General features: G+C 35.5%; 2 protein-coding genes across 6 annotated transcripts in view; one reads left to right on the forward strand and one right to left on the reverse strand.

Annotated features, from left to right (window-relative positions):
- Positions 1-12,155, forward strand: part of LOC125057018 (supervillin-like) — a 182,527-nt gene extending 170,372 nt beyond the window's left edge. For 4 of the 5 annotated variants that reach the window (XM_047660428.1, XM_047660431.1, XM_047660429.1 and 1 more), the window contains 11 exons: positions 2,128-2,300; positions 3,548-3,723; positions 3,940-4,105; positions 4,349-4,500; positions 5,195-5,355; positions 5,948-6,060; positions 6,709-8,381; positions 8,617-8,712; positions 9,222-9,415; positions 10,095-10,256; positions 10,831-12,155. In XM_047660428.1, the coding sequence (XP_047516384.1) occupies positions 2,128-2,300; positions 3,548-3,723; positions 3,940-4,105; positions 4,349-4,500; positions 5,195-5,355; positions 5,948-6,060; positions 6,709-8,381; positions 8,617-8,712; positions 9,222-9,415; positions 10,095-10,256; positions 10,831-10,917 (3,153 nt within the window). In that variant the 3' untranslated portion in view covers positions 10,918-12,155. The remainder of the gene's footprint in view (positions 1-2,127; positions 2,301-3,547; positions 3,724-3,939; positions 4,106-4,348; positions 4,501-5,194; positions 5,356-5,947; positions 6,061-6,708; positions 8,382-8,616; positions 8,713-9,221; positions 9,416-10,094; positions 10,257-10,830) is intronic. The other variant, XM_047660430.1, reaches the window with a different exon arrangement.
- A 394-nt stretch (positions 12,156-12,549) lies between these two features.
- Positions 12,550-16,267, reverse strand: LOC125057021 (myb-like protein X). Its single transcript, XM_047660435.1, has 3 exons — positions 16,137-16,267; positions 14,278-14,492; positions 12,550-14,202 (listed from the first exon to the last, which is right to left on the reverse strand). The coding sequence occupies exons 1-3, from the start codon at positions 16,141-16,143 to the stop codon at positions 12,682-12,684; spliced, it is 1,743 nt and encodes a 580-aa protein (XP_047516391.1). The 5' UTR covers positions 16,144-16,267; the 3' UTR covers positions 12,550-12,681.
- Positions 16,268-16,596: the final 329 nt, after the last annotated feature.

The raw sequence follows: 16,596 nt of genomic DNA on the forward strand, positions 1-16,596 counted from the left end.
TCTTTGTCAGGCACCAATTTATAAGGCTATGTTTAGCATTGGTGGCCGTGCTCAGTGCCAATAGCTGTTTCAATATATCATAATCTAAACGTGTATTGTGAGAGAAACGGACGTTGTTACATAACTGTATGCTCTTCAAACCGATTCAATCGGCCGAGGCAGTTCTATAAACTTATTACATTATTATGTACATGTGTCAGCTGTGCACTCTCTATTTCATAATTGCATTGGGACGGATCTCCAATACATCCGTAGTAGTTTCTATCGAGATCTTTATGTGATCATCTCGATGTTCTAACACCATGGTGTAAGAACATCGTTAACTTACTAATGTATCTATTAATAATTTCTGAATTATTATAACTCTCGCCTCACCTAACACCTCGTGATCTGCAGTCAAACCACAAAACATACGAACCGGCCTTAGCCTTAATCACAAGTTACTACAAAGTCCTTAAACACAGATAATTGTAAATATCAAGGCGTATAATATTATTACGTTTACGTTATTTCGTCACCTTCAAACAATCCCTTCCTGTGTTTCATAACGTCTCCTGTTTTAAAATATCCTTCGCGAATCAAGAATTCGTTACCTTGTATTGATTTCAATATTAATTGTAGATAAGCGTTAATTAATAAGGACGAAAGTGAATTTAAGTTCCTGTATTTAGTTAAATGTTTCCGTAAATTATTTTTAATTTAAATTGCCAGTGGCTAATTTTACAGAGATAATATTAAAATTACGATACAACAATTACTAGTGATTAAATTTTTATTTCGATTCAATGTTTTTTATTTTTTTTATTGCAAAAATTAAAATTTGACCTAAAAATGACCTTGCTTCCTTCTAAATAAGCCTGTTAGCTAGCTCTCAGGGTATTATTGATGTCGATATATTTTTTTATTATTCTGAGAAAGTAAGATTAGATCTAAATAGCTCTGTTTGACGTCTATAGTATTGAATTTGTTCCAGTCAACGTTTTATTAAAAATAAACCAAATTTAAAGCTCCAATTTCAGAAGCTTTCTCAATCTAAACACACTTTGTTACCCATTTAAAGCTCGTAAGTCTGGATAAACGTAAAAGGCTGTTAGAGTACTTAACCCTTTGTCCAGCGTTTAAGGTTCTAACCGGTTTAAGGTCTTTGACTCTGAAATATTTGTCACTAGATATTACATTTGTGAGTAATTCGAACCTTCAACCCAATGACTCAGTGACCGCATATTGGACCATGTATTAAATGCCCACTGTTTTGGTGTCGCTTTACAGGTCTTTGTGGTTGAATGCGATTTGATATGATTCAGTTTTTTGTTGGAAACTAAGTAATGATAAGCGTATAAAATATACTTTATTTAAAATTAATAATAAATCTTAAACTTTTATGATTTTTAAGGCTAGCAGATTTTCTTTGACTTTTTAGTCTTTATACTGTTACTTGTCAACTTGTCGACCCAAGACTATATATTACTTTCTTTAAAAATACTATGTTACTTAAGCAGAATTATTATTTTTTGTCCATTCTCTTGATTGGCATCAGAAAAATAAGGGGTGTTTTTATTTACATTAGATTCCCGTTTCCGATTTAAATCATTCAAGCAGTAATACTTACTTTTTAAAATAAAATAAAGTCTTCTTTCAGCAAAATATCCTATCTACGATATTTAAGGTACATTCCCTTCATGTCCCATAGTCTTGGGACGCCCTGTATATTGCCATACTTTACTTTTGAAATATAAGATTGATCGTTGTAGCTTTTATTACGTGTCGGTCGTCAATATTTTTTTAACAGTATTCTAATTGATTGATGAGCAGTGTTAGCCTAGTGGCTTCAGCGTGCGACTCTCAATCCTGAGGTCGTAGGTTCGATCCCCGGCTGTGCACCACTGGATTTTCTTTCTATGTGCGCATTTAACATTCGCCCGAACGGTGAAGGAAAACATCTTGAGGAAACTGACATGTCTTAGACCCAAAAAGTTCGATGGCGTGTGTCAGGCACTGAAGGTTGATTACCTACTTGCTTATTAGATTGACAAATGATTATAAAACAGATTCAGAAATCTGAGGCCTAGCACTAAATAGGTTGTAGCGCCACTGATTTATTTATTCTAATTGATTGTCTACCCACAGGGATGGAGGAAACGCGTGCCACAAAGCGATGCGACGATGTTTACAGTGGCAGGCCGGCTAGAGCGAGACAAAGTGACGCCACCAGTCACACCTCCGCCCTTAAACACGCCGCCCGCTACAACTCCTTCCACGCCTGTTGTTACCCCAGCAGTGCCACCACCTAACAGATTCAGGTAACTTTAAAACTTGTACCCGTATTCCAATTTGTGTCATAGATTTAAGTTTGACGTGCTTCAATAAGAGTTTTTATAAACTTATTTGAATGTGGATCATTTAGCGATGCGGTTATTATTTTTTAGTCAGAGCTTTTTGCTTCTATAAATAAACTTAAGAAAGTATAATATTTATTTTTAATCTATGGTAAATTTCGAAATTTTTAAGTCATAAAGTTTGAAGTACAATGTGATCGTTACAATGGAGACTTCATTAAGTAAGCGAAGGGGGCCTCATAGCCCAGCGGTCTTATTAAGTGCCAGCTACGTGAGGTGTACCGGGTTCGATTCCCGGTTCGAGGGCAAGTTTTAATTTAATTTAAATTTGTTCTCGGCCTTTGGGAGGGTTGTGCGGTACCGGGCGAGTTCCTAAACCGTACATGGAGGACATGGTCGAATTTCTTAGGCAAAAAGCACGAATTATAAAAAATCTTATACTTGACGCTGGCTAATGCACAAACCGTGCCAGAGCCATTAAAAAAAAAAGTCAATAGCGGTTTAAAATATGTTTTTGCGTTTTTAAAACGTTACTATTAATATTTGTAGACGTAACAAATTAAACTTTTAAAACTTAAATATAAACTAGTATTCCGCTGCAGTAATATATTATTATAAGCCTAGTGTAAAATAATTTAAATGACAAGCGGTATGTCTGATTCAACACAACTGAGAAATAACACCTTAAAAGGCTCAATGTTATAACCACTATACTTGTTCTGTTGCACTATGTCACGTCTTAATTGGTATTTCCTTAAATTGACCTCGTGTAAATTCCCATATCGAGTAATGTGAGCTTTATCGGCTTATTTACGTAATTGATGTGTTATTGATGTTTATTGTAACGCCATTTTGTTGGCCAGATGCTGACAGGCTGTCAACTGTCATAAACTAAGTATATATATTAACTGTGGTAATTGTGCTACGATAATATGTATGTCAGTTTTTGACAGTTCGATTGCGTATTTTTGATAGAAGAATTCTTATCATTTGCATGTTCGTGCCTCGGATTAGTTCCACATATACTGGGTCTTATGTTGTCCATATTAAAACATATGGTAACCATTATATGAGATATATTTTATTTATGTATTGTTCTTGTCAAATGCGGTATTAAATTTAAAAATGCCTATTTAGTCATTCATGAAACAGTTTGAGGATTAGGCATAGTTACGGTTAATAAAATTTAAATTATATGAAAACTTTTTCAGATCTCGCAAAGCACCAACATCTCCCACCAATGGGTTTGCATCAGGACCTCTCCGATCTGCATCTTGTGCGGTTATGACTGCAGTGGTTGATGCTAAGCCAAAGGAGACACCGAAGCCAGACCGCGAGTCCTTCAAAAGAAGTCATTCGGTCAGCGAAAATATCAGTCGGGATGAAAGTGAGTTTTTTAAGTCTTAATTTTTTTTAAGTCAGTTAAATCTATTCTAAAACGTATCTCAAATTACAATGTCGCTTTCCCGCTGTCAAACCGTAAAGATAATCCTCTTGAAAAAAAAATGTGATTTACAACTTTGAAAGGGGCTTTTTACGATACATTAAAAAAACTTAAAGAATATATTAGTTTTCATTAAGAAGTAATTTCCGTGTTTTTTAGAAGAAGAACTATCGCCCGGCGCAGAGAAACCAGGATGTCCCGTTCACGTACCACGTGCTGATGATGAGACCTTCCACGCATTCTTCGCGCCTCTACAGCAGCAGGAGAAACAATTTGAACAGCTGGATATAGATCTCGATGCTATTGATAGTGCTTCAAGACAGCTGTAAGTGAATAAGAACTCAATATTTTTTTATAATATGCAAGACTTTTAGACAATAATAAGTTAAAGAATATTCCAATCCTTAGAAACCCCTCAGTTCAATAGTCATATAGAGCATGAATAAGATGTATATATATCAAATAACTATGTTTTGTCGTTGTTACTTCTGTGACTTTGCAAATAAATAATTAACATTCTGATGAGTATGAAAAAAACTTACATTTTACGCAATTTTTAAATTTCTAGGTTGTCTAGCGAATACGCACGTCGCGCGAAACGTGAACGTCGTCACGTGGCGTCTCGTAACCCGCTAAAGGCTCTCGCGGCTCGAACCGACTTGAGACAGGAGTATCGCGCTCTCTCGCTCACCACTCGGGACGCGCTATTTAAAGAGAAAGGTAAACTTATATCAAATCTATAAAATACTGGGACCAGCTGCCCATTGCACTATTTTACAAGCATTTTGAGTTGAGTCTTTTAGGGCGTATTAATGGCAATGTATTGCTAGCCTTATTCAGTGTGATTGTCCATGGGCGACGATAACATCAGATAAGCCTCTTGTCCGTTTGTCTTTTGTTCTTTAAAAAAAAACTTTCTCAAAGTTTCACATGGCTGATAATGATGGTGAAATTTTATATTGCAATTAGTTTTTGCTATTCATAACATACCCATATATACGTGTGTAAAAAGGTCGGCAGCGCGGTATCACTTAACATCAGATGAGCCTTCTGCCCGTTTGCCTCCTGCCCGTCTGCCTCTTGCCCGTTTTCCTCTTGCCCGTTTTCCTTCTGCCCGTTTGCCTCCTGCCCGTTTGCCTCCTGCCCGTTTTCCTCCTGCCCGTTTGCCTCCTGTAAAAAAAGTGTACCAGTCTACTTCGTAAGTAAAGGTTTCATTATGGTGATGTTGAAGTAAATGTATCTTCTATGTGCGCAATTAACCCTTGCTGAAAAGATAAAAGAAGAACTCTTTAGGAATCCGTCAGAAAAATCGACGTCTTGAGTCAGGCATAGGAGGCTGAAAACCTACTTGCCTATAAAAAAAAATCAATGAAGTAGAGGTTAGGTTAATTCTAACAAAGCATGGTAATTTCAGTGACAGGAAACTGTGGGCTGGCTGCCGAAGCTTTAGCGGCTCTTGCCAGTAAGGAAGACTTCTCAAATGTGGCGTTACGTAGTGCTTCAGCCACAAATGTTCCAAATCAGGGCATCAAAGCTTTGATGCTGTTACATGTTAAGGGCAGACGGCGAGTTCAGGTGAGGATGGAAATTAATTATTTAATCATACCTTGTTTAATGGATATTACTTGACGTTTCGCTAAATGTACGCATTTAATTCCGGTCTATAGTAAAGGAAATTATCTTAATAAAGCCCAAATATCACGGCGTGTGTTTGACACAGAAAGCAGATAACTTACTTACCTAAAATATTACTTAAATTTATTTTATTTCTTGTTTGAAATTTTCACAAATTTCCGATTACTTACTTTTTTTCAAATGAAAGTTTTCGATATGATAAATTATTTGAATGTCAATTATTTGCGCGAATTTTTAAATAAATTGTAATTATTAATCTCTACAAAATAAATTGATGTTAAATTAACTTGAATAAATAATTATAAAAACTCGAATACACACATGTCATTATGTTTAACATATATATATATATATATATATATATATATATATATATATATGTGTATATTGTACACGACCTCCGACGGAATGAAGGCATTCTTCAAATTCTTCCACTTGTCTCTCATCCTCGCCACCATTTTCAAATCCTCCCCGCTATACCTTTTATTTTCCTCATAGGGAATGATAATAATATTTTTTTTTTAATTTTCAGACTCGCCTCGTGGAGCCCATCCATACAAACGTAAACCGCGGTGATTGCTTCCTTCTTGTGACGTCTGACCAGCTCTTTCTCTACATTGGTCTCTACGCTAATGTCATTGAGAAGTAAGTACGACTAGAACAAGTTTTAGTATAGTAATGTTTATAATTTATACCTCTAATCCAAAACAAAAGTTATGAATGATGCTTTGAGAACATGCAAAGCTTTTTGGGATAGGGTTCTCCATGGATGCTTCTGCCATTGTTTTGGCCCCCATAAAATTTATGATTAATTAGTATCATTGTTTTACTTATGTTTGTTTTCTGATTTTGTAATCATGTATGCTCTAATGAATAAATCAATTAAAGTACAATAATCTCTATATGTATAAAATTCTCGTGTCACAATGTTCGTTCCCAAGTTCATCCGAAACGGCTCGACCGATTCTTATGAATTTTTTTATGCATATTCAATAAGTCTGAGAATCGGCTACTATCTATCTTTCAAACCCCTAAATTTTTATTTTTATTTTTTTGACAAAACTTTTTGTTTTTATTTTTTATGATACAACATACATAAACACGTACAAACCTTAATTGTCACCCCTCTACGATCAACCTCCTATTTTTTATTATAGTAGATAGTTATTTTTATTGAACTAAAAAAATGTCTCATAGAAAAAATATACATGGCAAAACAACGTTTGCCGGGTCAGCTAGTCATATCTATAATATTTGAAGTTAAATTTGCTGATGAACCTTCTTTATTTACAGAAACCGAAGCACAGATATTGCCAACCACATTCTTAACACAAAGGATCTCGGATGTAAAAGCGCCAACTCATTCATAAAAATCGATGAACAAACCAAAGTATTCTCAAACAAACATTGGAGCCAATTTTGGTCCCTCCTCGGAGTCACCGAAGGCATCGAAGAGTACAAACCGGTAGAAGCAGGTGATCCAGATGAAGATGAGATTTTCGAATCCTGTATTGTCCAAACGAACATGTGCTACGAAGTCATGGATGATGAACTGGTGCCCATCAAGGAGTATTGGGGCCAAGTACCAAAGATTGCCATGTTGAATCAGTCGAAAGTCTTAGTATTCGATTTCGGCTCAGAAATGTACATTTGGTACGGGAAAAATGTACCCCTAGAAAGCCGACGCCAAGCGGCACAATTAGCTAAAGAATTGTACGAAGACGGGTACAACTACGAGGAATGCCACGTTAACCCCTTAAACGCTGCCGAGTCACAAGGAGAAAGAAAAGAAATTAACACTTTATCAAAATCCTCTAAAACTCGACCCGAGTGGGCGATAATGTCCAAAGTCACGCAACACATGGAAACTATTCTTTTCAAAGAAAAATTCCTCGACTGGCCCGACTTCAGCCGAGTTATCAAAATCAAGCCTCAAGAGAATAAATCCAATGGCGTCGAGATCACTCCGTGTGATGCCGAGGAAATGTGGTCCAACGAGTACCAAGATCCAGATCTCATTCTAGAAGGATCTCACATCGGTCGCGGAACACATTACTACGACAAAGAGTCGATGCGGCATTACGAAATTAAAACGCAGGCCGTTTGCAAGTGGCTCATACAGGAGTACGACTATCAAACCGTCGAAAACGAGGCCGACGTCGCTGAGTTTTACTCTGGAGACTCTTACATCATCAAATGGGACTATCAGATCACGGTTTCCGGCCGAGAATTGAATGGAAAACCGTCGAAACACAACTTAACTGGCCGAGACCGATGCGCCTACTTCTGCTGGCAGGGAAAAGACGCGTCATCGAACGAAAAGGGCGCTGCAGCACTTCTTACCGTCGAATTAGACAAGGGAAAAGGTCCGCAAGTGCGAGTTGCCCAGGGAACCGAACCGCCAGCGTTCTTGAACCTCTTCCAAGGAAACCTGGTGGTACACCAGGGGAAACGGGACACGGACAAAAGTAGATACCGCCTGTACGTCACAAGAGGAAATGTCACCAACGAAGCGTATTTGCTGCAAGTGCCCTGTTCGGTTCGGCAGTTGAGAAGTCGGGGATCGCTCGTGTTAGTCGACACGCAAAAGTCGTGTGTCTACATTTGGCACGGCTCGAGAAGCTTGAAGCATACAAAGCAGGTGGCCGTTGATTTAGCCAATAAATTGGTTTCACGGAATTCCAAAAGCCTCTTTGGGGATCAAAGTGCCAAGGTCTTGGAGATCAAGGAAGGAGAGGAACCGAAGGAGGTGTTGGAAGCTCTCGGTGTTGCCAACAAGCAGTATTATAACTCGGTGTTAAGTGCGGGTAAAGAGGCAGGCGGTGATGTCACTCCAAGGTTGTTCCATTTCACGGATTTGAGTGGACAATTTGAGGCCAACGAAGTTCTGTCTCCCTTACGTCATGAAAGCCTGCTCACTTCCTTCCCGTTTGAACAGAGGGAATTGTACTCTGCTTCACAGCCTGGTAAGTGATTTTCTTTACAATTCGATAGTTTTAATAGTAATACCTGTTAGATCTTTTATCACAATTACGTGTTTCGTTTATTAAATTTTTTGAGTTGGTCGAATGTGTATTATAATTGCTGTTATTATGCTGACAAAACACTGAATAAAATGTTTTTATGATGTTAATATGATGATGTATATAAACACTACCTTTTACAAGAATATATTATATATAACATTTTTAAATATTCCAGCTTTATTCCTGTTGGACGACGGCAAGTCCGTGTGGGTGTGGCAAGGGTGGTGGCCGCGAGGGGAAGATGGAGACATCGAAGTCGAGAGAAATAATGGTAAGACATATTTTAAGTTATATTCGAAGTACCAATAGTAGACTACTACTGTAATTGCATAACATATCATTAAAATTATATGTTCTATGTAATACTTACTTTCTCATATATGTTTATTATTTATTTAAATTATCAACAGTTGCATACAGAAATGTAATACAATTGACATAATTAAATGTAAAGGAGGGCAACTGGCTCTTATCGCTTTCGAGCTATCTTTTCCTGGCAGCCACTATATATCTCAGCTAAACATTACTACAACGATTTATTAAGTAAAATTTTTATTCAAGGTTAATTATTTTTTTGGTTTTACGGTTTTAATAACGTGTCTAGAAATAATGAACACTGGATATGTAGCACTATATATTTATGTGCAACAAAATATATTTTTTTAAATTGAATTGAGTTCATTAAAAAAAATAAACTTAGATGAAACAGACGTAAAAGACTTCGCGTATTTAATATCATAATTAAAAGTTGTCTTTTAACTATTATTCGCATCATTACAGGCGTAGGAGCATTCGCAGGGCGTTGGATGTCACTAAGAGCGGCCGCGCTTAGAACAGCTGATGCCTACTGGACAGTCTCCCGACGGACTAGACCCGACGTACAAGTTGTCATCGCGGGACTCGAACCTGATACCTTTACAGCGCTTTTCGACACCTGGGAGGAGCACGATGAAGCCGCTGATGCTAACATAGCGGTAAGTTTTATCGCATGAGGGTAGCTTAAAATTTATATGGTTGAGGGTAGTTTAAGTTTTGGGCTAGTTGAAGGATTTCGGCTATGGATATTATTATAGTGATCGATCTCAGAGTTATTAATTAAATTGTATATAAACGATGAATCAACTAAAAATATTTAATTCAGCATAAGTGAAATTATTAAAATTAAGTGAATGGTTATTTTTACTCTTAAAGATCGACTCAGAGGACTGTAAGAATATTAAAAAAACTTATATTTTGTCGAAGTCAATATTTTTTTAATTGTTGATAAAATTACTGTTAAACGTTAAACAATACTGCTTTTAAATTTTTCTTAAACCCTCTGGCTATACTTTTGAACAGCAAAGATAGCGTCCCTTAACTGTGATTGGTCAACCGCAGGCCAATCACTGTCAAGTGAAACTTTTCATTCTTGCAAAACTTATATCTTTTTTCTCTTACGATTATACGAAAGGTTGCCATACATGGTTTTGGTCTCTTTGGGCTCCAGTACTTATAAATGCTATTTAATATTAAGATAACTCCTTTACTTATAAACTTAAACCTCTCGGTAAAGTCACGTGACTGCCTTCCTATTAACCATCTCGTCGATAAGAGGCGTTTATAAGTAAAGGCTATTGTAAATAAGTGCACTGTATGATAACGCACGGGTTATAGCGCGGGTACAAGGCAGGCGAGGCTGTGAGTGCAAGTGTGGAGTTATCTCGGGTGACGGCCAGTACCTGCGTACTTCCGCTAGCCGCACTACAGCGACGCCCACTTCCGGATCTAGTAGACCCCCACCATTTGGAAAGGCATCTTTCGTCCCCACACTTCATGGTGAGTTTTGTATATAGAGTTAAAATCACGGTTATGTCAAGTGGTAAGTTATCTTCAAATCGTCCAAATGATCTATTGATTGGTTCTGTTAACTGTCAAACTGTTTAAAATTTGTTCGGTTAAGTTAAACTATCTTCCATTAAATTTATGCTACAGATTATAACTTTATTATCCTTCTTTTTGTAAAAAGACTATAATATTTTATGATGAAAAAGGTCGTATTGTCAGAACGTTTAAAAAGTGTGTAAAACTTCCCTAATATGCAGCAAAAGTATAATCCCCCTTTTCATAAACGAACACAGTCTAATTGAACCGTTAACTGAAACACTCTGTCTCTTTTCATCACACGATAAACACGATTTGACAGATAGTGACGGAAGAGTTAAGAAAGTGCACGTATACTCTGATTTTTAGTTCCGTAGAATTCTGACAGTGCGACACACTTATGAAATGTCAGAATTTTACGGAATTAAAAATCAGAGTATAGACAGAATTCGTTTTTATCAATAAACAAATATATTCTGTTATAAAAGCGTTTGAACAAATTGTAATGTTTTATATTATTTATCAATAGGAGGCTTTCGGAATGACCAAAGAAGAGTTCGCATCGCTCCCCGCGTGGAAGCAGACAAACATGAAGAAAGACCTGGGTCTGTTTTGACCCACTCGGTTGTTTTACCGCGTTACGACTTTTATACAAGCAGCTATTTCGTACTTTTTATACTCGGGATTTGATACAATTAATCTTAAGCACGCTTTAAATTTTATAGCAACGGTTAAGAATTTTAGCGTCGTTTTTTACTAACCGAATGTAACTATGTATTCGTTCAAGTGATATTTGTATTTTACCCTGCGCGCGCGCAATTGAGGATTTGCAACGGAATTGTTGAGTGTTTGTCGCATCCATACAATTATTTTGTATATAATTAGATTTTTTATTTTTAATGTTCCTCAGTTTCCGATATATTTTAATGCAGTTTGTATAATTTTTGTATTATATTTAGTTTTTTAGATGTTTTCGGCGTTTTGTATGGATATGACAAATGAAAGTGATATATTTTGTAAATTACAATGTTTTTGAATGTTTTTTGGACAATTCAAAAATTGTGTAATGTTCATAGGGTGTGGTATGTATGGAAACAAACACTTATATACGCTTAGATGTAGTTTTTTAATGCTGTGAGGTTAGAATATTTGCAGAAATAACAATAATAACATTTATTTTCCAATTTCAATTAAAACAAATTTATATTAACCACAATAGTCCTGCCTTTCGATTCTTAAAATTTTTTGTCGACTTTACTAAAACTTTCGCTGATGTTCTAACTTTCAGTACATGTTCAATACATCACATATCTAATTATTAGCTACCCTTTACAAGGCCTTAGGTGGACCATTTGTTGAAGTTTGTAATTCATAGACTTGATATCACCAACGTAGACATAGTACTGACACAAAATGCCCTGCGACAGTTCTTTACAATCGAATATTTCGATTGATTTGTCTTTAGGCCCGCTTGCAAGTTTAGCGAGAAATATTTATTTTTGTAATTTAGTACTAACTTTCCATTTTGTATCCGAGCGGTGAACGCCGACGAATATGATCCATTTTTAACTCTCCACTGTGAGTTTGGCAAAGTAAAACGCTAATAAACAAATCTTAGTGTGTTTGGTGGTTCGCGGCAAACCAATATTGCATATAATTGAACCAAAAAAAAAAAATATACTTCGTCAAATTCACTGTAGAGCTTCTGTTAACGTACTTATTAATTATCGAATGCATTTACGGCCAGCACTGTGACAATGTATTTCTCAAAAGGTTTAATTTGCTTTGGTTGTGTTACTTATTATTGTATTGAGATTTATTTTGTATAATAATGTAATAAATGCTAAAATTTAATGCGATTTTTTTTTTATTATTAAACGCCTTTATACGAAGAAGAGTCATAATGGGTTCTTATGATACATCACATATGGATTTTGCTGATCTCTGACACACGAATGGTTGACTTCAAATAAGAAAGAGTAAGTATTACAAATCACATGTTATAATGGAACAAGATAGCGACTACCTTTATTTTATTTAGCTTTTTTTCCATACAAAAATGTACGAGTATAGTTAAAACACTTAACAATTCTATATAAGGTATATTGATCTAAGTGTCTACGTAAGTATAGTACGTACGTATAATACTGCGTAAGTATATATAATAATAATAAAGATCAAGTGTGACGTATTGGAAAAATAAGGAAACCCATTAATGTGATAAATTCCATGAATTAAAAGTCAATCGTAATTAAACAGTAACGCATAATAATTTATTGTACACACGTCATATTTACAAAATTGCACAAAGTGATACTATAACTAACTTATTCAACACTACGTTTTAGAAAGCACTCAATATGCTTTTGAAAAAAAACATCTAGTTAATAGCGCCGAGCCATCTATAGAAGATGTTTTGAGCAGCCACATCTTGTTCAATAGATTCTTCTAATTCCTCACTGTCAATGACTTGTTGGAGAGACCGCTTCACTCTTCGTGTATCAGTTTCATCATCTTTTTCAACGTCTTCCTGAAGGGGGATTCCTTGAGGAATAACATCCACTAGTTCCTCGCTTTCTTCACTGCCCGATCCCTCGGACTCGTCGTGATTATGATCGTGTTCATGATTGTGTTCATGGTTGTGTTCATGATCGTGTTCATGATCGTGTTCATGATCGTGTTCATGATTGTGTTCATGGTGTTGACCATGGTTGTGGTTGTGGTCTCTACCTCTTTCCATATTGTTCTCCAATTCTTCATTTTCATCGTCATCTGACTGCTCCAATTCCTCATCATCAGTTTCTAACTGTTTCAGTTTTCTTGTTTTAAATTTTCGTACAGATTCGTCGGAATCCTCATCGTCATTTTCATCATCATCTGACTGATCATCTACGTTCTCGTCTTCTTCATTGTCTAATTGTTTCAGTTTCCTTGTTTTAAATTTTCGTTCTGATTCGTCAGAAACTTCGTCATCACTAGATTCGTTGTCCTCATCATCATTAGAATCATCAGTCTCTTCATCTTCATTAGACTGCTCATCTCCGTCTTCTAACTGTTTCAGTTTTTTGGCTTCTTCGGATTCTTCGCCTTCTTCATCATTCACATCATCTTCCTCGTCCTGATCGGCAGTATCTAATTGCTTCTTCAGATCATCTACCAAGTCATCAATAACGTCTTCATCATCTTCCTCAGCCTCTTCGGTTTCTAATTGCTTTAATTTTCTTGATCTAAATTTTTGTTCTGGTACTTCCCCAGAATCATCTTCATTGTCGTTGTCTTCATTTTCATCTATAGGAGCGTTTTCATCATCATCTTCTAATTGCTTGAATTTTCTTGTTTTGAACTTTTGTGCGGATTCGTCGTCCTCGTCATTATTTGCATCATCATCATTCTCTTCATCAGCATCAACCTCCTCATCATCACCATCGTCTTCAGAATCTAATTGCCTTGTTTTCCTTGTTTTATATCTTCGTTCTGAGTCGTCTACCTCATTCTCTTCCGGCTCCTGATTGGACTCGGACTCTTCTTCTACTTCAGAGTCCACTTCTGGGTCTTCTACTTCTGGTTCATTCTCGTCTTCTGGTGCTTGTTCTTCTTCCTCTTCTTGGTCTTGTTCTGGCTCCTCCTCGGGCTCCAGTTCTGTGACAGGTTCCTCTTCTGGTTCTTGTTCATCTTCTGGTTCTTGTTCCTCTTCTGGCACTTGTTCTTCTTCTGGTTCTTGTTCTTCTTCTGGTTCTGGTTCTTGTTCTTCTTCTTGTTCTTCTTCTTGTTCTGGTTCTTGTTCTTCTTCTGGTTCTTGTTCAACCTCTTCCTCTGGTTCAGGAATTACCTCAGGTTCCGGTTCTGGAGTAGGTTCTGTTTCTACCACACAACCTTCTGGTGCTTCAGACTCGTCACATATCTGCAAGTAAATATTATGTTTAAATTTAATTTAGCTAGTCTACTTTTTTTTCACTTAATATCAGCAAATACTGACCTGTTCTTGTTCGTTGAACCATGAACCGAACGGACACTGCATCGAGTACGACTGGCCGGAGTAGCATTGGTAGTAGAAAGTACAGCTTTCGACATTTGCAATTCTCAAGAAATTCTGCTGGCCGATGCACAGGGTCTCTGGGTCCTGTCTCAATGGTATTGAGAAGCTGGAAACACTGAGCAACGCCGTTGCGAAGCAAACTAACCTAATGGCAGCTGGAAAATTAATAAAATAGTTATAAAAATTCAAGTTATACAATTTATAGAATAACTGCGTCATGAGATCACAATCCGGACTTGAGACTACCTATAGTTGGAACTTGCAAATTAAAGAATTTTTTACATTTTACAAAAGTTTTAACATTATTTATTTATCACATTATTTCTCTCCCTTATCTTAACGCCTCTTGTCCTATTAACCATATTACATTTTTTGGTGTAAATGTATGTTGATGTATGATTTAAAGAAAATATGCATAAATAATGCCGTCATGTAAGTAAAGTAAATATATTGTTTCACAACGAAATACTTGAAAATAATCACTTATCTGTATAATGTAGAGATATTGAATTGTTGCTTCTCGGAATCTTATCATAACCTTACCTTACCTTAAATGACATAAAATATGGGTATTTTTTCTTAAATAAGACTAGTTTTAAAGAATTAATGCTGCTTGTATGCTGATTATTATCTTATTTGACCAAACAGTGTTGAGTTTTCCAATCATAGAATTCATCTTAAACCAACTGCGCTATTTTCCGTATAGAGATATTAAATATGTCTTAGTAAAAAAAAAAAAAATTATAATAATAAATAAATTTATTTTTGCTTTACAACAATAAAGTTCAACGACGTAGATAATTATACATATATTTAATGTAACAATAAAAGAGATAAAAACTACTTCAATGTAATCTTTGGTTCAGTAATGTAATCAATCTATCAAAAAAATTCCATAAGGGTATGAATAATAGTTTAATAATAAATTATCAAAGAAACATAATCTGAGACCAAGCTATGAAGTGTGGCAGAATCACAAAATTAATATCCCACGCGAAAGTACACTCATCAAACTAGCCAACACTAAACCAATAAATGACATACCGAATATTAAATTGCGTTTTAGGCTTTTGTTCGAAATATAGAACGCAGTTTGATTGCGTATTATATTCAGCAACGGAATTGCGCGAACTGTTAAATAGCTAACTTATGAATGAATAATTACGCAATTATCACATGTCACAAGATTCAAAGTTAATAATTGTAATATTCAGATTTGGGTGTTATATGGATAAAGTATATTAAAATTATTTATTCACATTCATTATATCTCGTGATGTTTTAATATGTTGATTATTAGGTATGTAATAGATTTTTGTGTCGACGTTTCCATATTTCACTTTACGATTCCTTAATAATCATTTTGAGAAAGATGGTTTCCTGTAGACTAGTTATTTTTATAGTAGAAAGTTCTAGAGTATTGGAGAACAACAAAACTGTAATAATGTTTTTATAAGAAGATATCTTACTATACTTTTCGTTTAATTTAAACAACCTATGTTTAATAAAAAAATCTATAATTGATTAACTAAGTACAGGCTATATTTCCGATTATAACCAGGTGTACTTTTAAAAATATTTACATAAAGTTTCGTTTATAGTTTATACAAATAAAATATCTTTAAAAGACTCCGCCCTAGTTCTTTCAACAAAATTATAGTAATATTTATAAAAAATAAATCCGTGTAATTCCACCATTTTAACTTATGTATATCTTTTTATCACAGACTGGTTTAGTTTTAATGCACAACGTAAATATTTTTCTAATACCGTAAAAGCTTTATAAAAGAAATACTCACTGCTCATGGTGACTGCGATCAGTCTTGGAAATGATCGATGACTAAAATAATAGATGTGTTCAGATCACCTGAATTTTATCGAACGAGCAATATCTTAACGCATTGATATCAGCCAGGGTTAAGAGAAGCAAATGATACTGTCGATCAAACATATCTATGAAATAGGGAACGTCCACATTGGTAATTCGATTGTGCGTTTATTATATTGTTTTATTCGCAAAGTAACAAGGAATTTACTTTATGCATATCAAGGATTGCAATTAGTGCGGGTAAGATCACTAACTAAATTCAAGGAAATTAATATAAGTTTACCTTTCCCTCACAATATATTTATGAAAATATTATGTATGTATACAAAAATAGTAATAAGTTTACTAGAATAGAACAGACTCATAATGTTAATACTCGGGACAAACGCAGGCAGCAATTTCCCCGTACAACTATCTAAAGTTAGTCATTC

The sequence above is a fragment of the Pieris napi genome, chromosome 16, assembly GCF_905475465.1.
Source record: "Pieris napi chromosome 16, ilPieNapi1.2, whole genome shotgun sequence".
NCBI classification, from domain to species: Eukaryota; Metazoa; Arthropoda; class Insecta; order Lepidoptera; family Pieridae; genus Pieris; species Pieris napi.

Bases quoted from the DNA above. Each gene is read 5' to 3' on its own strand.
- LOC125057021 (XM_047660435.1), bottom strand. The intron at 14,203-14,277 runs GTCAGTATTTGC...ATTTACTTGCAG, and splicing joins GGTTCAACGAACAAGAACAG to ATATGTGACGAGTCTGAAGC.